General features: G+C 35.4%; 1 protein-coding gene across 4 annotated transcripts in view; it reads left to right on the top strand.

Moving 5' to 3' along the window:
- The window catches only part of CCSER1 (coiled-coil serine rich protein 1), a 1,176,231-nt gene that overhangs the window by 134,409 nt on the left and 1,020,801 nt on the right, over positions 1 to 21,021 (top strand). For all 4 annotated transcript variants that reach the window (XM_070392710.1, XM_070392707.1, XM_070392715.1 and 1 more), the window contains exons 2-3: positions 7,874 to 9,235; positions 15,919 to 16,103. In XM_070392710.1, the coding sequence (XP_070248811.1) occupies positions 7,915 to 9,235; positions 15,919 to 16,103 (1,506 nt within the window). In that variant the 5' untranslated portion in view covers positions 7,874 to 7,914. The remainder of the gene's footprint in view (positions 1 to 7,873; positions 9,236 to 15,918; positions 16,104 to 21,021) is intronic.

Genomic DNA, 21,021 nt, shown 5'->3' with positions numbered 1-21,021 from the left:
CTCTCTCATCAATGTTTCTAACTCTCTATCCCTCTCCCTTCCTCTCTGTAGAAAAATCAATAATAATAATAATGTAATTGTTTTTATTAAGAAACATATATACTTCTAGATGTGTGCTACCATCTTTAAAGTAGTATATTTGTAATATTGATATTGCTCAACAAAGTTAACAAAGTCATCTTTTGGGAATCATGTTCAGGGTCTGAGACACAGTCTTTGAATATTTATAGTGTTTTCATTTATTTGCTCCTTGAAGTCTGGATTATCTGGTTGAAAATTAAAAACTAAGACTGAGTAATTAAACTCAATATTTATTTAATAAAAAATTGGCCCTGACAGGTTTGGTTCAGTGGATAGAGCATCAGTCTGCAGACTGAAAGGTCCCAGGTTCGACTCCAGTCAAGGGCATGTACCTTGGTTGTGGGCACATCCCCAGTAGGGGGTGTGCAGGAGGCAGTTGATAAATGTTTCTCTCTCATTGATGTTTCTAACTCTCTATCCCTCTCTCATTCTCTCTATAAAAAGTCAATAAAATATATTTAAAAAAAATTGAACTGAACTTATAGTCAGGAAGGACATCAACATGGTCAATAATATTTTGGGTCAAAAACAAGCCATGGTTGAATGAGATTATTTGTAAGAGATAATTTAAGAAGTGTTTGTAATATTGGTAACATCACTATTTATTCAGTGATATAGATCAGATGATAGATAGATAGAGAGATAGATGTCCTAATTCCAAGCCTCATCCTATATAATATAAACCTAATATGCTAAGTGTCCAGTCGTCTGTTCAACCAATCAAATCATAATATGCTAATGACATGCTAAGGTCGCTCAACCGCTCACTATGATGTGCACTGATCACCAGGGGGCAGACGCTCCGACCGGTAGGCTAGTTTGCTGCTGGGGTCCGGCCGATCGGGACTGTGCAAAATGGGCCAGGCACGCCCTGGAGCCCTCCTGTGGTCCCTCCCCAGCTGGCCAACCTCCTGCGTCCCTCCCTGGCCCTGATCGTCCACTGGTGGGATCCCTCAGCCTGTCCTGCACCCTTTCACAATCTGGAACCCCTCGAGATATGTCAGAGAGCCAGTTTTGGCCCAATCCAGCAGGCCAGGCTGAGGGACCTCCCTGGTGCATGAATTCGTGCACTGGGCCTCTAGTTTACATATACTATTACTGCTCAAATTACCTTTCTGTACTGTTCATGATTGACTCAGGAAATGATAGTATTAGTTTACCAGTAGACATAATTAGAAATTCTAGCTGAGAGAGGTTGGTGAAGTTATCAGCTAAATTAAAATACTTATGCTGTGAGACAGTAAAAATTGTAAATTCTTCCTCATAAGTAAATTATAGTTGTTAAGCACTTACCATGTGCTCGACCCTGTTCTAAGTCCCTTTTTGCATTTACTTATGTGTTCCTCATAAAATCTCTTTACGACCGTGCAACTATTATTCTCAGGCTCAGAGTGTAAGTAACTTTTTAAGCCACTCAACTCTTATGAGTTGAGATGAATTCAAATCTAGATATTCTTTTATCAGAATCCACATTCTTAACAGTTATACATTCATTTGTGTAAAAATACCAGAATATGTAATATTCCTAAAATATAAATGTTGTCTCATTATTTACCTAAGCCTGATCACATGTAGATATGGTGTTTAAATTTCTTTATTCTGTCACTAGTAACTTCTGTCTAATCTCTGGCTAAAATCCAGTCTTTCTTTATTTCTCTTTTGTTTCTTCTGGTCACTAAAGAACTAAGATCACATCTGGATGGGTCTCAAGATGACTTGTCTTGTTAAATATGTATCATGGCCCATGTCCTTCCATTAATTCAGACAAGGAACTCATCTGTCTTCCTAAATTCTGCTAGAATAATCTCTTTGAAATGTTTTCTCCTTTCCTGTGGTAACAGTTCCCATTATCATGCTAATTTGGCATCTCTTTTCTTTTTACTTAGATTAATTTATACAGATCTGATCGGGGACAATCTATCTCTGCTTACATATCACCTTTAGAGTCAAATCATTTTTAGTAGTCACATAAAAGTAGACATTTATGATGTAATAAGTTATTTATTTGGATTATTTTCTTGTTTATTTAAAAATAACAGTATACTCAATGTGGCTAAATTATTTGCAAATATAATCCTTTGTTAATTAAACAATCCAGTCAATTATATGATTTCTCACTCTTTCTACCTTAGGCTGACAATTTCATTCTCTTCCCTGTAACCAATCACCCACATGATCATGATCAGTCATCCTTTTAATGTGTCTCATATGGTCCTCACTGACCCTCCTGGCGGAAATGATCCTTCCTCATGCTGTAAAAGTGATTTATCTGTTAAAAATGCTTTCATTAGTTCCCGATTCATTTAAGAGAAAACAATAAGACATTTTGGAAATACATTTAAGGAAAAATTATACCATAAAGTATAAGAATGTTGAAGTGAAATTGCATGGCTTTTGTAATAGAAAGAGTCTGGAAGGCTTTCCAGCTAAACACTAACCACCTAACAAGTGTGAGCCTCATTTAAATACGTGGCTAAATGACATAATTAGATAAGATTGTTTTGAGAATTTCTTCAAGCTTTTATCCTATTTAATTGTAATAAAAATTGATCAATGCCCTTTGGTATATTTACATATGATTTATTTTCTTTCTTTTTTATTTTTTGCCATCATTTTCTTAATGTTGAAAAATTGTTATCTAGAGAGTGTTTGGTTTCTGTGAGTTTTCTTTCTTCCATTTCATCATGTATCATACGTTTTCCTTTCAGCATGGTCATTTAGGCTTTACTGGATTATTTTCTGAAATCTTTTCTGAGAAAGAGTAGAACTCGGACAGGATGTATTTCATGCAACATTTCTCACAAATATTGATCATTGTTTCTAAAGTCCAATAAAAGTGTATACTTTGGGGAGGTTCATCATAAGGGAATAGAATACTGATATCATTTACATATCTCCCCCCCCGCCCCCCAAATAGTTTTAATGATTTTTTTAAATTAGAGGGTTTGGGACAGATTTGAAAAGTAGCTCATTATCATAATTACTCTATGTATGTGCTGCACCACCATGACACTTTTGTTTGAATGCATTTCCTTGAAAAGAAAGAAATTGAAAATATACTCTATACCAGACAGAGTGTTAGGTTTGTATGTTGTGCCTTCTCATCCTTACAAGAAATCACTATAAAATAATTGTTACCGCCAAACCGGTTTGGCTCAGTGGATAGAGCATCGGCCTGCAGACTGAAGGGTCCCAGGTTCAATTCTGGTCAAGGGCATGTATCTTGGTTGCGGGCACATCCCCACTGGGGGGTGTGCAGGAGGCAGCTGATTGATCTCTCTCATCGATGTTTCTAGCTCTCTATCCCTCTCCCTTCTTCTCTGTAAAAAATCAATAAAATATATTAAAAAAAATAAATAAATAAAATAATTGTTACCTATGTTCTAGTTCATGTTACTAGTATGTGGCAGAACTTGGAGTTGAAACTATATTATTATTATATTTTTGCTAATTGCATGTGTGTATATTTATTTTTGCTAATTGCATGTGTATGTCTTGTTTAGTTTTGCTTTTTTCATAAAAATACCATCAGTTTGGGGAGAGAAACAAACCAAATGGACATCAGGTGACTCTTTATCACCTTGGGCTCACAGTGGAGAAATATGAGGGTTGTCAAAATTCTAAGGAAATGTTTGAAAAATATTGGGAAAAGAAAGGGTAAAAGGTTTTTTTGCTTTGCTTCTGTTACTTGCACAGAAAGATATATCTGTTTGTATATATGGGAATCAGTTTCCAAAATTATATCTCGGAAACAATGCAAGGTTGTGTTATGCCTTTGGATAAGGCCTTTGGAATCATGGAAGTCTTTTTTCAGTATTTCTAACTTCTTTAATGTGTTTTATTTGTACTCTAATTTTAAATAGCTAACATAGTAGCAGTTCATATAACTCCTTAAATTATAATCCATATCTTCCTCAACCATACCAAATAAGAAATTCCCCTCTCCTTTTATTCAGAATAGATCCACCATATAATGTTGTACTCTGTTAAGAGCAATGATAGTGCTTGTTATGAGATCACTGGATAAAGTACTTTCTGGGAGTTTTTTGTTAAATCCTGATACTAAAGAACAAAGGAAACCATTTCTTCAGTTGAGATCACACTGAGTTTCACATCACTTGTAATAGGGTCAGCATGCATCTGTGTAGTGATATTGCCTACAAGTCAGTATTTTTGCTTATTTATACAGCTTAAAAGGTATAATTAGAAGACACTCTTTTTATATGAAGAATGTGCTTTTCTGAAGAATATAATATTTATGGTTGTAAAGGCCACTGGACAATGGGAAGGTCTAGTCCAGCCATGGGCAAACTATGGCCCGCGGGCCAGATCCGGCCCGTTTGAAATGAATAAAACTAAAAAAAAAAAAGACTGTACCCTTTTATGTAATGATGTTTACTTTGAATTTATATTAGTTCACACAAACACTCCATTCATGCTTTTGTTCCGGCCCTCCGGTCCAGTTTAAGAACCCATTGTGGCCCTCAAGTCAAAAAGTTTGCCCACCCCTGGAATCATATATTTTTAGGACCTGTTATGTTTAAAGTGGCTAAGATTTCTGAACCAAGAAATATTAGAGGAGAATTGTGAAAAATATGTCTATTTTATCTGATTTGGAAATCTGTTTTAAAAATATAAAAATATATACAAGGTTTGCTAAGGAATTGAAGGTAATTTTTATTAATAATAAAATTATAATAAAAATAAAATTAACATGTAATGTTATTTTGGTTTTTCATTAATAATTGAAGTTGATGTGATGATATATTCTTTTATTAAACATGTTTAGCATTGTATTTTTATACATTGGCAGCTTTTAGATCATTAAATAATATTACAGCTTGAAAAGCTTTCAACTCTAAAAGTCATAATTCAGCATAAGTAACTGCAAATTATAGCATTTATTTATGGTGGTGAGACAGCAGATGTTTATTTATATTTGAAATACTGATGTGTTCAAGATGAAGCTTCAGTTTGCAAAATCCACTAATTCTAAAGGTATTAATTGTGTATTGTACTAGGCATTGGGGTCTCAAAGCAAAGCAGCGATGGCCTTTGCTACTTAACAAACTTATGGTAAATAGTAAAGTCAGAGTAATAAACAGATTCTCACTATATAAAGTAATATTTTAGAATTCATAAAGGAGTAGGATATCTGAAATGGAGGAGGGTGGGAAGGGGGGTCAGTGATGGCGTCCTGGAATGAATGATGTCATGGAAATAGGAATATTGCCACATCAGGTGCTAGGAAGGGCATGCCAGGCAGGTGTACCCGCATCTGCAAATGCCCAGAAGGTGAAAGTGGGCAGAAAATGGAAAGTATAATCAGTATAATTGGAGAATATAGTGGGAGAAGTGGGATAATGAATCTGGAGATGTAGCTAGCATCCAGACCTTAAAGAAATGTTGATAATTCCAAAATACAGATATTTGATCTGTCTCTTGTTTAGCTGGAAAGCTTTCAGTAGGAAATAAAGAACTTAATTTAAAAGACTATCAGTAGACAACGTAAAATCTAAAGAATTTTTGTCTCTAATAGATTTTTATGTTCACTCCATATCATCCATTCAGTGTATAAATATCTCTTAGTATCGCTCTGATGTTTTACTTAAATAAATTATGAAAAATATATTAGTAGCCTAAATTTTTTGTACCCAATGGGAACCTGGTCATTTTCATTAAATACTTAGGAAGAGGAGTAATTATTTTAATATTTTTTTCTGAATCTTCATTAGTTAAATTTTTTGAATACTTACTAAAGAAATATGGAACTGAGCCACTCTTTTGTTTTTAAATGATGATACAAATGCAAGAAATAATTTTTAAAAGGCCAATAAATATTTCAGTATACATAAGTTCTTATACTGTGTCAATACAAATGGTAAATATCTTGACATTAATGCATTACAGGCCATAGGTTCACCACCAGCTGCAAATCATTATGGTTGATAATGCTCTAATGAGAGCCACATCTTCACTGGGCATTTGATGGAAATAAATCTTGCATGTAAATGAAAAATCACAGCTGAGAATGATGTTAAAGCATTATTAAGAGTGAAATTATGAAAAAATGTATTATATTTTATATCCAATTTGAAAAATTTAAGCTGGGAAGAAAATTAGATATTTTTGATTTGTGAAAGATTTCAAGAGCTAGTGTCTGTGTTTATATGTTAAGCTCTCTTCACCCAAAGTCTTATAAGAATACTTAAATATATTGGGAGTGGTTCATACACAGTTTAATTTAAATTCAAAGTCAGTGAGTACAATTAAAAATCATCCAGAAAACCAAATAATGCAAAACTGTTACATTTTTTATTATTTGGGTCAAAATATTAAATATATATGAATGCATATCTGAAAGAGAAAATATTTTCCATTATTGTCACATACTTCTTTAAGGACATCAGAACATTTTACTTTCTCAGTCTCATATCAGTAAAGATGATAAAATGGAGGGCTTGTCATTTTATGTGTATTTGTTATTGTTTCGTTTTGGTTGCAAAAAGCAACAAAATGAAATAGAGCCTTAATCAAGTTGACAAAGGGAGCATGTACATTATAGTTAAGGCATTAAGTGAAATTTAGAGACAAAGCAAAACAAAACAGGAACCATGTTATGACACATTATGAAAACTAGTGAAAAATAGCAGTCACCAGAATAGCAATATTGACCATACAACCAGGAATCCCTGAAATGGAAGCGTGTCTGGGCCTTGCCTTTTCACTCTAGTGAAAGCAGTACAAGCCATGCTGATTATGAGCTGATCCTGTAGTTAGATAAGGCTTAGCTTTTTATTCCTGCTTTACCACTTATTAACTGAGTGACATTAGGCAAGTTATCTTTCTGCTATAAAATGTCCACAGTAGTATTATCTACTTCTCCACTCAGAAGCATTAAAAGAGATAAACTGTGTAAAAGTACTCAGTACATCATAGTTGAACATCTGCTACGTTCTCCTCTTCCTTCTTCTTCTCCATCATCAGTACTCTGATATTAATATGATCAGAATTTTCCATGCTTCTCCTCTCAGTCTGTATTCTTACCTGTTGAATTAGCTTTCAATCAGGTCTTGTCTTCAACTCATAGTTGTGGTTTCTTAATAACTTTATCATGCTTATAACTCCACACTATATCCTTTTGTGGTTTAGTTGCCTCTGCCAATGTACTTAGTATCTCTCTAAATGTCCTAAATCAAACTCCAAGAGGAAGAATACATCCTCGTTGTTTATCCTTTGAGTGGAGCCTCTAATATCAGCTCATACCTTAGGCTGGTCTGTAATTCTGTTAAGTTGAGGTGAATAATGTGTTGAAACCCATGGTCTATCTGGTGCTGGCTAAAAGAGGCAGTGGTGGGACATTTTACTCAGCGGGCAATGATCATGGCTGCCACATGCCTACTACATCTAAACAAATAGACATAAAAGGTTAAGATACAATGACTTACCAGAGTATGTACTAGTAAGAGTATGTAGAACCAGAGTATGTAGTAAGGCTGGCTCTTGAATAATGATCTTGTGTCTCCCAACCCAATACTCTTTTGAATAGACTTTAAATATTCCGGGTATTCATGAAATTTTTGCAGCATCGTAAAGTTGCTACGTAAAATATTCTCTAATGTTGCCACTTATAAATTTTTAATACAATCCTTAAGTATCAGAATTTTAGTATTTACTGTTTTAATATAAACACAATTATATTTTGTGTCTTGAAGAACAATTATTTATTTCAAAATGTCTTATTTATAATTGAATTCTATTGACTTGTTCTTTTTGTCTTAACTTTTCCCAGGCTGCTAAGTTGGATATCACAGTGCAAGCTTTGGGGTCCCAATGGGGGACTCTGGATCAAGACGATCTACCCTGGTCTCCAGGTTGCCAATATTCAGAAGAAGTATTAGCAGAAGACATGATTCTCTTCCTTCTTCACCTTCCTCCAGTAATACAGTTGGTGTCCACAGTTCCTCACCTTCCAGCACGAACTCAAGCTCAGGTAGTACAGGGAAACGCAGGAGCATATTCCGAACTCCTTCCATTAGCTTCCACCATAAGAAGGGGAGTGAACCTAAGCAAGAACCTACCAACCAGAACCTTAGTATTTCAAATGGTGCTCAAGCTGGTCACAGCAGTATGCAAAAACTGACTTCAGAAGAACATATTAAAACCAGGGGAAGACATTCTGTTGGTTTTAGTAGTTCAAGAAATAAGAAGATAACAAGATCTTTGACAGAGGATTTTGAAAGGGAAAAGGAGCACTCAACTAATAAGAATGTCTTTATAAATTGCTTAAGTTCTGGCAAAAGTGAAGGGGATGATTCTGGATTCACAGAAGAACCAACTCGCCGTTCTGTTAAGCAGTCAACAAAGAAGCTGCTTACTAAATCCTTTTCCTCTCACTATAAATTTTCTAAGCCAGTTCCACCGAGCCAGTCCACTTCATTGGTACAGCAGTCTGAATTCTCATTGGAAATTACACAGTTCCAAGAGAGAGAACCTGTATCAGTAAGAGTTTCTCCATCTTGCTCTGTGGATGTAACAGAACGGGCAGGAAGCTCTTTACCATCTCCATTGCTTTCTGCTGATCTTACCACAGCGCAGACACCTTCAGAGTTTTTAGCCTTGACTGAAGATTCTGTTTCTGAAGCCGATGTATTTTCTAAAAGTGGAAGCATGGCATCCCACTGTGACAACTTTGGCCACAATGATTCTACCTCTCAGATCTCTCCCAATCCTGCTGCTGTTACAAAGGCAACAATAGACCGTATAGGAACTGTTCCCTGTGCAATTATGTCTCCTGGGAAATATAGGTTAGAAGGTCGATGTAGCACTGAATCTAATTCCTTACCAGAAACCTCTGCTGCTAATCAGAAGGAAGTGTTATTGCAAATCTCTGAACTCCCTGTTACAAATGGGAGTGACTTAGAGAGTCACCTATCAGCAGATACTCAAGGAGAAGAGCATATGGTTTTACAAAATGGTGATACAATGTTGGCAACAAGCTCCCCAAGGAAACTTGGATTTTATGAGCAACATAAAGCAATAGCTGAACGTGTTAAAGGGATTCATCCTATATCAGATTCAAGGATAATACCTTCTTCTGGTGATCGTCATCTTTTTAACAAAACATATGGATATGATGCCAATCCTGCCAAAGGTATACTGATTCCCTTTGTATAAATTATAATTTTTATTATAATTATGCAATTTTCTTACTCCATGTCATTAATTGAAACCACATTTTCCTTTTTTTTACTCTAATATTCTTTCCTGTTTATAATTTGAAATTTGTTCACTATTTGATCTTAAGCTTACATTTTGCTAAAAATGTAATTCAGCAATATTACTCATTTTTCTTAGTTGTGTTATCCAGAATCTGACCCTCAGAAGAAAGTGGAAGAAAACACATTTTATTTTCCATGTGGCTTTATCTAAAGCAAGGATCGTCTTTTTTAGAGTTTATGGTGGAATATTGGTATTTCTTAATTATTGTAATGAATATATTCCACCTTTACTACTACTACTACTGCTACTGCTACTACTACTACTACTATGAGTAGTTCTCCCAACATTGAAAGATTTTTCTGTCCCACTCACTGTCCTGTGCTCTTTAGATACACTAATTCATTTAGTCCTCAAATCATTGAAATCACTCCTCTTGTTATAGCACACTGTACAGGCAAAACAGTTGGAGCACGGGTAGGTTAAGTAATGTGTCCAAAGTTACAGATTGTATGTAATTGTTCTGGACACAAACCCCATGAGATAGGCACTAGTATATTTCCCAGTTAACAAACATGAAAACTAAAATCAAGAGACCATAGAGCTGTTAAGAACGGGCAGGAAGCTCTTTACAATCTCCATTGCTTTCTGCTGATTTTACCACAGCTCAGACACCTTCAGAGTTTTTAGCCTTGACTGAAGATTCTGTTTCTGAAGCAGATGTATTTTCTAAAAGTGGAAGCATGGCATCCCACTGTGACAACTTTGGCCACAGTTACTGCTATCTCAATCCAAAGCTCAGGTTCTTAATGGCCAGGCTGTAAGACAAATATGACCCGGGCTCTTTCTAAAACATTAAGAATAATAATAATAAAATATAAAATAAGATTTATAAGTCAAATTGTATATTATAATGTTATGAATCATAACATTATATGATTTATCTAACTAGTCCCTCCATGATTAATTTTAAACTTTTAAATCCATGAAGTAATTGTTCAGTGATATAATTATATAGCTTAGTGTTTTTTTACATTTGATATAAGATCATTTTTATGTATCTGCCTACTTTTTTCTTTTTCTATTCATTTTGTCCGTTCTGCATGTTTATAATTATAATATGAAATAAAATTATCTGACCTAGTGAAGCTGTGCATAAGTTAGCCTCAATATTTTCATGTAAAAAACATTGTAAAAATTAAAGGAACATTGTGAAATACAAAGGAAATAATTGCTTCTAGTCTGTCAGAATTATCAAATATTGACATTTTGGCATTTTATTTCCAGACTTTTAGCTATAGCTACATTTTAAAAAATTACAGAAATTATTTTTAAGTGAATTTAATATATTACATTGTTTAATAAAACCATATGGGTTTCAAGTATACAACTTAATAAGACACCATCTGTATACTGAATCGTGCACTCACCACCCAAAGTTTCTTACCACTACCATTTGTTCTCTCTTTGCTCTCTTCTGCCTCCCCACATCCTCTTTTCCTTCTGGCAATCACCAAACAACCTTCTCTCTGAGAGCTGTCAGTCTGTTCTCTGTATCTATGAATCTGTTTCTATTGTGTTTATTTTGTTTCACTAAATCCCACATAAAGGTTGTTCCAAAATTCATGCAAGAAGTAATTTTGATAGAAAACACAGGTTTATAATTAAAAATTGTAATTTTTTATTGATTCATAAAGTATATAGAATAGGGTCATGTATGGAATAGCATATCAGGTAAATAGCCTCCACGGCTTTGCTGGCACATATGCACTCTTTTGTTGAAATTTTCCATGACCGTTTTGCATTAATGTGGCTGATGAGGCTCATTTTCATCTTGATGGCTTGGTTAATCGACAAAATTGTTGCATTTGGGGTTCAGAAAATCCACGAGTGATTGTTGAAAAACAAATGCATCCACAACGTGTCACTGTTTGGTGTGGATTTTGGGCTGGAGGCATCATCGGACCATTCTTCTTCGAAAATGCGGCTGCTCAGGCAGTAACAAAAGAGTGCATACGTGCCAGCAAAGCTGTGGAAGCCATTTACGCTATATGCTATTCCATACATAACCCTATACTGTATACTTTATGAATCAATAAAAAATGTACAATTTTTAATTATAAACCTGTGTTTTCTATCAAAATTACTTCGTGCGTGAATTTTGGGACACCCTTTATAAGTGAGATCATATGGTATTTGTCTTTCTCTGACTGGCTTATTTCACTTAGCATAATACTCTCCAGGTGCATCCATGCTGTCACAAAGGGAGATTTTCTTCTTTTTTATGGCTGAGTAGTATTCCATTGAGTAAATGTACCACAGCTTTTTTATTCACTCAACTACTGATGGTCACTTGGGCTGCTTCCAGATCTTGGCTCTTATAAATAATGCTGCAATGAATATAGAGATACATATATTCTTTCATATTAGTGTTTTGAGTTTCTTACGAAGTATTTTCAGAAATGGGATAGATGGGTCATGACACAGTTTCATTTTTTCTTTTTTGAGGCAACTCTATACTGTTTTTTACAGTGGCTGCTCTAATCTGTACTCCTATCAACAGTGCATGAGGGTTCCCTTTTCTCCACATCCTCCACAACACTTGTTGTTTGTTGATTTATTGATGATAGTCATCCTGACAGTTGTGAGGGATAGCTCATTATAGTTTTAATTTTTCTTAAGATTAATGATATTTGAATCTTTTTATACATCTGATGGCCATCTGCATGTACTCTCTGGAGAAGTGTCTATTCAGGTCCTTTGCCCATTTTTAAATTGGGTTGTTTATTTTCTTAGTATCGAGTTATATAAATTCTTTATAAATTTTGTAAAGTAACCCCTTATCAGATATATCACTGGCAAATATGTTCTCCCATTCAGTGGGTTGCCTTTTCATTTTATTGATAGTTTCCTTTGCTTTGCAAAAGCTTTTTAGTTTGATGTAGTCCCATTTTAATTTTATTTTAAATTTTGTTTCCCTTACTCGAGGAGATATATCAGAAAAAATATTGCTATGAGAAATGTTCAAGATTTTACTGCCTATATCTTCTAGGATTTTTAGAGTTTCACAACTCAAATTAAGTTTTTAATCCATTTTGAATTTATTTTTGTTATGGTGTGAGGAGGTGGTCTAGCTTCATATTTTTGCAATATTTTGTCCAATATTCCTAACAACATTTATTTAATAGACTGTCTTTATCCCATTATATATTCTTGTCTCCTTTTCAAATATTAATTGACCATAAAGGTATAGGTTTATTTCTGGGCTCTCTATTATGTTCCATTGATCTATATGCCTGTTTTTATGCCAGTACCATGCTGTTTTGATTAACATGGCCTTGTAGTATAACTTGATATCAGGTAGCATGACACCTCCAACTTTGTTCTTTCCAAGATTGCTGAGGCTCTTTGGAGTCTTTTGTGGTTTCATATAAATTTTTGGAATATTTGTTCTAACACTGTGAGATGTGCCATTGCTATTTTAATAGGAATTGCATTGGATTTAGAGATTGCTTTGGGTAGTATGGACATTTTAATGATATTATTTCTTCCTATCCTTGGACACAGTATATGCTTCCACTTATTTGTATCTTCCATCCTTTCTTCTTTTTCTGACCAAAGGTCTTTTTCCTCCTTGGTTAAATTTATTCCTAGGGAACTTATTTTTTTTGTTGTTGTTGCAATTGTAAATAGTATTGTTTTCTTAATTTCTATTTCTGATTATTCATTGTTGCTTTATAAAAATGCCATAGATTTCTGGGCATTCATTTTGTATCCTGCTGCATTGCCAAATTCATTTTATCAGTTCAAATAGGTTTTTGGTGGAGTCTTTAGGGTTTTCTATCTACAGTAACATGGAATCTGCAAACAATGACAGTTGTACTTCCTCCTTTGCAATTTGGATGCCTTTTATTTCTTTTTATTTGACTGCTGTGACTAGAACTTCCAGTACTTTGTTGAATAAGAGTGGTGAAAGCAAACATCCCTGTCTTGTTCCTGATCTTAAAGGAAACACATTTATTTTTTGTTCATTGAGTATAATGTTGGTTATGGGTTTGTCATATATGGCCTTTATTACATTGAGGTATGTTTTTTCTATTTCTACTTTGCTGAGAATTTTTATCATAAATGGGTGCTGGATTTTATCAAATGCTTTTTTTATATGATCATGTGATTATTATTCTTCATTTTGTTTATGTGATGTATCATGTTTAATAATTTGTGAATATTGTACCATCTTTGCATTCTTGGAATAAATGCTACTTGACATGGTGTATGATCTTTTTAATGTATAGCTGAATCTGATTTGCTAATATTTTGTTGAGGTATTTAGCATCAATGTTCATCAGGGATATTGGCCTATATATTTTTTCTTTGTAGTGTCTTTATCTAATTTTGGATTTGGATAATCCAAATTATCCAAATAATTTGGCCTAGTAAAATGAGCTTGGAAGTCTACCCTCCTCTTGAATTTTTTGGAATAGTTTGAGAAGGATAAATAGTAGTTCTTATTTTAATGGTTGATAAAATTTACTTGTGAAGCTATCTAGTGTACGACTTTAATTTGCTGGGAGTTTTCTCACTACTGCTTCAATTTCATTAGTTATAATCAGTCTATTCAGGTTTTCTGATATTTGCTGACTCAATTTTGGCAGATTGTATGTTTTTAGGAATTTATCCATCTCACCTCAGTTGTCCAATTTGTTGGTATATAGTTGTTGGTAATATTTTCTTACAATCTTTTGTATTGCTATGGTGGCAGTTGTTAATTCTCTTTTTTAATTTCTGATTTTGTTTATTTGGGTTCTCTCTCATTTTTCTTGATGAACCAAGTTAAAGGTTTGTCAACTTTGTTTATTTTCCAAAGATTCAACTGTTGGTTTTACACACACACACACACACACACACACACATCTACACTAATAAAAGAGAAACATGCAAATTGGTATCACTCCGCCATGCGCACCAGCCAATTGGATGGGTATGCAAATTAACCCAACAAAGATGGCGGTTAATTTGCATAGGTAGGCGCCCAGCGGCCTGGGTCCCTGGAACATCATCGACACCCAGGTCACTCTGAGGTAGACCCTCTGTGGGCCCTGAGCAGCATAGGAAGGGCCTGAGCAAGGGGGCTCCTGGGCAAGGGCGGAGCCGGCCATCGGAGCCTAGGGGACCCCTGCCCAGACCTAAAACCTGGGCTAGAGGCTTTAGGCCTGGGCAGGGAAGGAGCCAGCCATTGGAGGGAAATGGGGGGGGGCCCTGCCCAGGCCCCGAGGCTTTAGGCCTGGACAAGGGCCGAGCTGGCGATCAGAGGGAGCTGGGAGGCCCCTGTCCAGGCCTAAAGCCTCAGCCAGAGGCTTTAGGCCTGGGCAGGGGCCGAGCCGGTGATTGGAGGGAGCTGGGGCCAAACTGGCAATCAGTGTGAACTATAGAGGAAACACCTTTTCTGACCGCTCATTGGCTAAGCTCCCTGTAGGCCACTGGTAATATTCTTAGTAACTTGGCTAATAAGAATCTAAAAAGGTGATCTAGGGTTTTTCCACCTCACTCCTAGAGAAAAAAAACGAAGGTCTGCTGCTGGAGGGCTAAGAAATGTCATATCCTGCCCTAGCTGGTTTGGCTAAGTGGATAATGCCTCGGCCTGCCCACCGCAGGGTCTGGGTTCAATTCTGACCAAGGGCATGTACCTAGGTTGCAGGCTCCTCCCTGGCCGGGGCCCAAGTTAGGGCTCATGCAGGAGGCAACCAATCAAAGTGTTTCTCTCACTTTGATGTTTCTCTCTGTCTTTCCCTTTCTCTTCCACATTCTCTAAAAATCAATGGAAACATATCCTCAAGTGAGGATAAAAAAAAAAAAAAAAGAAAGAAATGTCATATCCTATGAAAGACACATATTGAAAATGCCTAAAGAAAGTTGTCTTTTTTTCATGGTAAAGGGACTGGAGTCCGTGTTGATGAAAACACCTTGCTGGCTGTGGTGACTGGCAGTGGCTGCAGCAGGGTGATGGGGGTGATGCCTTCCCCTGATCAGCCGGTTGCCTCCCACAAAGGGAGGCCAGACTGCGGCTTAGGCCTGCTCCCTAAGGGGAGCAGGGAGCGGGCCTAAGCTCTCAGTAGGACATCCCCTGAGGGCTCCCAGTATGTGAGATAGCAGGCTGGGCTGAGGGACCCCCCAGTGCACGAATTTTGTGTACCAGGCCCCTAGTATAGATATAATTGATATAATTAATTTCAGAGAGACAAAGTGAGAGGAGGAGAGGGATAGAAAAATCAATGATGAGAATCATTAATTGGCTACTTCCTGCATGCCCCACACTGGGGATCGAGCCCACAACCCAGGAATGTGCCCTGACCAGGAATATTACCATGATCTCTTGGTTCATAGGTCGACACTCAGCCACTGAGTACACTGGCCGGGCTGATTCCAAAAGTTTTAGGCTTCAAAGTAATTACATGATTAAGCAAACTAAACTACCACTATTTATTTTAAAAGTTTTCTGTGAGGGAGAATTTTTAAATGATACTAAGTTTTTCCCATATACTTTCAATGAAACATTTATGAAAACTACATTTAAACATTTATATTCTTATTTATTTATTTATTTATTTTTTGTAATAGTTCTTGCCAGTAGCCTCAGTCCATATCGTGAAGGAAGATTTATAGAGAGACGACTGCGGTCTTCATCAGAAGGAACTGCGGGGAGTAGCAGAATGATTTTGAAACCAAAAGATGGAAATGTAGAAGAAGTTAATAGTCTAAGAAAGCAAAGAGCAGGTTCGTCATCTTCAAAAATGAACAGCATGGTAAGTAAGTACATGTGCCTGCACATGATGAAATAATTCCCTCTGTATCTGGCAAGTTCTTGCATGCAAAATGAAAACAGACTGAAGACTAGACTCCTTACATTTGAAGGGAAAATTGATCTCCATAGTTTGATGTCACAAGTCAGAGGTGCTAACTTTGCACTTAAGACCCTCATGACAGATAGGAGCATACAGAGAGAGCTGCCCTTAATTCCTGTCTTCTTTGCTTCCATGGAAAGTTCAGTGTTCTCCATTCTAGAACAAAACCCTGGAATGCACAGCTAAGGAAAATGGTGATCCTGAGGATACCCTCTGACACCTTCATTGCACACCATGCCATCACCCTCTAGCTAGCATAAAATGTGTCCTTTTGTAAACTACCCTTATTTCAGTACCACCCTTAGACTCTTTAACGGACCCTACTCTGCCTGTCCTTTTACAGTTGCCCTTCCACACAAAGTGAGGTGCCTGAGTGTCAAGGCAAAATCCACAACTTTTGCACATTCTGAGTATTAGAGGTTCCAAATTCCTGGTCCAAACTCTGGGTGCCTGCTGATGAGGGTGGAGGTGGGTGTGTAGGGGGCTGCATCTAGGCTTGCACTTGTGGACTGGGTGTCTTAGAGGCATGTGAATGAAGCTTCTTTGTAACGTGAGATGGAGTCGGGGGTGGGAAGAAGTGACCAGTGGACTGCAGCCCAAGGGATCAGGAGGCCTCAGGTCTCACAAATATTGGGATGGGATGGCCTTTTGGAGTTCACTTTACTTTCTCACAGATTTATTACTTTTTCAGTAACACCTTTGATCCCTAATATTTAGCAGTGTTTCTTTCAAATGATCTATCTACCTATCTACCTATTTATTCATGCATATATGTGAAAAATACATAAAACTATAATTTTTGACATCTCTGTATATGCTAGATAATTTTTTCAAATGAAATTGTTAACTTATGTAGTTTAAACCATCATGTTGTGAAGAAGGCTTAAGTTACTGAGGTAATACTGAGTGATAGCAAGACCACTGTACTTGAAGTTAGAAGTTTTAGCCATCAGGTCAGGCTTGGCCAGATTTTAATTGTGAGAAAATCAGAATTACAAAACAACAAATGATAATGGGCTTCTTGTTTTTATTATACTAAAACATGATTGTGTGTATTTACATGTGTATATATAGAAATCTATTATATTTCATCTTTCTTTTTTGTTCTTTGGTGCTTTAAAACTTACTATTTTGACAATTGAGGTTTATTTCTAAGTTTAAGAACATGTTAAGAAAGATTTCCAATTAATGTAAAATTATAGGTTATGGCTAATGAATTATTATGAAACATAATAATTTCCATTATCCCTTCACAAAATTTCCATTATACCTTCATAGATCGGTATTTATTTTAATAATTGTGCACTATTCGTTACACTTGCCCAAAGTTGGGCCTCTTATGCATTCTTTGTATCTCATTTTTATACTACATTTAAATAATTTCCGTTGTAATATCACAAAATAACTTTTCCTTTGAGATACACTTTCAAGATTTAAAATTTAAAATATCAAAGCACAAAAATGTAATTTTGTTTTTATTTAAGGCTTTTTATTAATTTTCAGAATGTGTTCCTGCAGTGATGTAGATCTTCCAGTAGATGGCAGGACTACACCATTGCCATGGGGAAAGAAAGGTTATAATGCAGCAAATTTTCAAAGTTTCTCATCTCATAACACATATGAATTGATTACTAAAATTCTGCACACACCAAAAATATGTGTTATATTTTTTCCCAATATGACAAAAAATAGGAATAATTTTTACTAATCCACCCCGGGCAGCTATTATTGTGTTGGCTGTTGTCATCTTTTTATTTGACAATCTAAGGGAAAAGAGGTCAGTACACCTGACTAAACAATCAGGTATTGCAGGTTTTAAAAATTCTTGTGACACACAAGTTGAAAATCACTGCTATGAAGTATTAAGGTTGGGACAGAAACTTGGTTAAAATATTGTACATTTTCACTGGATTTACAAATAAAACTTGTTGAAACACTTGAATTTTCACATGAAACCTATTAAAATCTCTATGACATTACTGTTTTCCTTTGGATTTGCAACTACTATCTCATCCTTTAATTAACTGTTTGATAGTTAATTTAAAATGCATAAAATATATTCTTTATCTCATGGCCATCTGAGTGAGGAAGAAATGCTAGAGTTCCTTAGGTAATTTTAGCTATATGTGAAACAAGTGACTTATATATTTAGAAAATCATAGCTTTTTGTGTGAAAAGTGACCCACATTTTCTATATTTCTTTTCCAAAATATTTCAAGTGAATATATATACTTAAGATACACCCATAGTTCAGCTATTTTTTTCTTTTAGAGCAATAATAAGAGTAACATGCATTATTAAGGCTAATTTTAACCTAGGGGCTATAGTTAATGCTTCACATGTATTATAACATTAAGTTCTTATAAAACTATGAACCAAGGGATACTGTTATTGATCACAATATGCAAAATAGGAAAATAAAGCACTAAGAAGATAACACTTGCCCTATAACACAGATGATAAGTGGTAGAAATAGGATTTAGTAGGTGTACCAGTTAATAATGCGGATTTTTTTCAATAGATGGAATTACACATATGTTGATATGTATGTGATTTGATATGTATGCTATTTTGTTGTATTGACAGCAAATTTCAAAACTTCATATGTCAAATTTGCTGAAGGTGTTAACATCATAGATACTTTTATGCTTAAAAATGTTGAATTTCATGCCAAAAAAGAGCATTTGCGGGACATTTTAATTCATTACTTTATTTTGAAGAAAAGTGCTGCTTAATGTTATCGTATACTTCGGGAAGCTTATGATCAACATGCTCCATCTCAAGATACTTGGGAACGCTGTTTTAAATGCTTTAGAAGTGATGATTTCAATGTGAAAGACAAAGGTTGTCCAGATCAACTGAAAAAGTTTGAAGACCAACAATTACAAGCATTATTGGATGAATATGTGTGTCAAACTCAAAGACAACTTTCAGAAAGATTAAACGTTGCTCAGCAAACAATTTCCGATCATTTACAAGCAATGGGAAAGATTTTAAAGGAAGGGAAATGGGTGACACATAAACTGAACAAAAGACAAATGGAAAACCGAAAAGTCATCAGTAATATGTTGCTTCAACGGCATGAAAGAAAGTCTTCTTTGCATCGAATTGTGACTGGCGATGAAAAGTGGATTTATTTTGAGAATCCCAAATGCACAAAATCATGGGTTGATCCAGGTCAACCATCGACATGCACTGCAAGGCCAAATTGCTTCAGAAGGAAGACAATGCTCTGCATTTGGTGGGATCAGGAAGGTGTGGTGCATTATAAGCTTCTAAAACCAAGTGAAACGGTTAATACTGATCGCTACCGACAACAAATAATCAATTTGAACCACACTTTAATTGTGAAATGACCAGAATGTGCCAGAAGACACGGCAAAGTAATTTTGCTTCATGATAACACACCATCACACATTTCAAAACAAGTTAAAGACACATTAAAAGGTCTTGCCTGGGAAGTATTAACCCACCCGCCGTATTCCTCAGACCTTGTTCCTCCAGATGACCCCTTGTTCTGATCGATGGCACACACACTTTTTGAGCAGCACTTCAAAACGTACGAAGAAGTGGAAAATTGGGTCTCTGAGTGGTTTGCCTCAAAACAAGAAAAGTTCTGTTGGGACGGTATCCACAAATTACCTGAAAGATGGGGGAAATGCATAGCTAGTGCTGGACATTACTTTGAATATAGCACTTTTGATGTTTCTATTGAAATTATCATGTTTTCTTTGATTACAAAATCCGCCATTATTAATCACTACACCTAGTAGATTTGGACCCTAGTTGTCAAACTTTAAATCATGCTTGTTTGGGGGGCATATAATATATATAAATTAGTTTTTTATTTTTTCTGCATTATTTATGTGTAATGAAGTTAACACATTTAAGACAAACTATGCTTGCTCTAAGTGTAGACTGAGACCCTCCATAAAAAATACAAAAAAGGAATACAATTTAGTACTTATTCTGGACTAAACATTTGGTAGTATTTCTTGATATGCTGATGAATGGTATTAGTGTATATACTGAGAGATAGCTCATTCAAAAAGGAACTTTGTCACAAAAGAAGATACTAATACGTAGAAAATACTGGCATACTTTGTATAGTTCATGGAGATTTAATTCTACCAATAGGATATGGCTCTATTTATTAAGATGCTAAGGGTCCCCCAGTGACCAAAAATATGCCCTAATACATTAGAAAGACCACAATTGTGGATATTTCAGTCTGAAAGGGAAATGGTAGGATCTATTATTCTTTGAATATCAATGGCTCAGAAGAAATTGGACTTTGCTTAAACTTATTATAAGAAACCAAAATATATCTGAAGCAATTGTATAAGCATTCACACTTACTATATGTGTTCAAATTGCTTTAAATACTTTTCTTAATTTTTCTATAATGAATAACTTTCTTGATACTTTTCTTAGGAGAGTCCAAATGTTAAAAACAGAAACCAAAAACACACACACAACAAATTTTTTTCTAGAAGTAGGCTCTTTCTTTCTGAAAACTTCCCTTCCAGACTGTGGTATATCATTGAATAAATGTAAGGATTTGTCATGTTTCTCCCGCAGCTTTACACAGTTGAAGTCTACCTCCAAATATTCACAATATCACCCTATTTTATAAGAATTATTAATGGGAGGATAGATTATGTGTTATGATCAATACTAAGGATCTGTCATTACAGAAAGGAAAGTGCCTGAATGTGCGAGTAAATATAAAATAAACTATGTGATAGCAAAAAGCTCCCAAATCTCAGTCACTTAATAATATGTTTTTCTCAGTTATTGTAGAAGGTGCTTGGAGTTC

This window comes from Myotis yumanensis, unplaced genomic scaffold (genome assembly GCF_028538775.1).
Source record: "Myotis yumanensis isolate MYYU_CA2020_CCGP unplaced genomic scaffold, mMyoYum1.0.hap1 SCAF_1, whole genome shotgun sequence".
NCBI classification, from domain to species: Eukaryota; Metazoa; Chordata; class Mammalia; order Chiroptera; family Vespertilionidae; genus Myotis; species Myotis yumanensis.
This window is presented reverse-complemented; position numbering and strand designations above follow the sequence as displayed.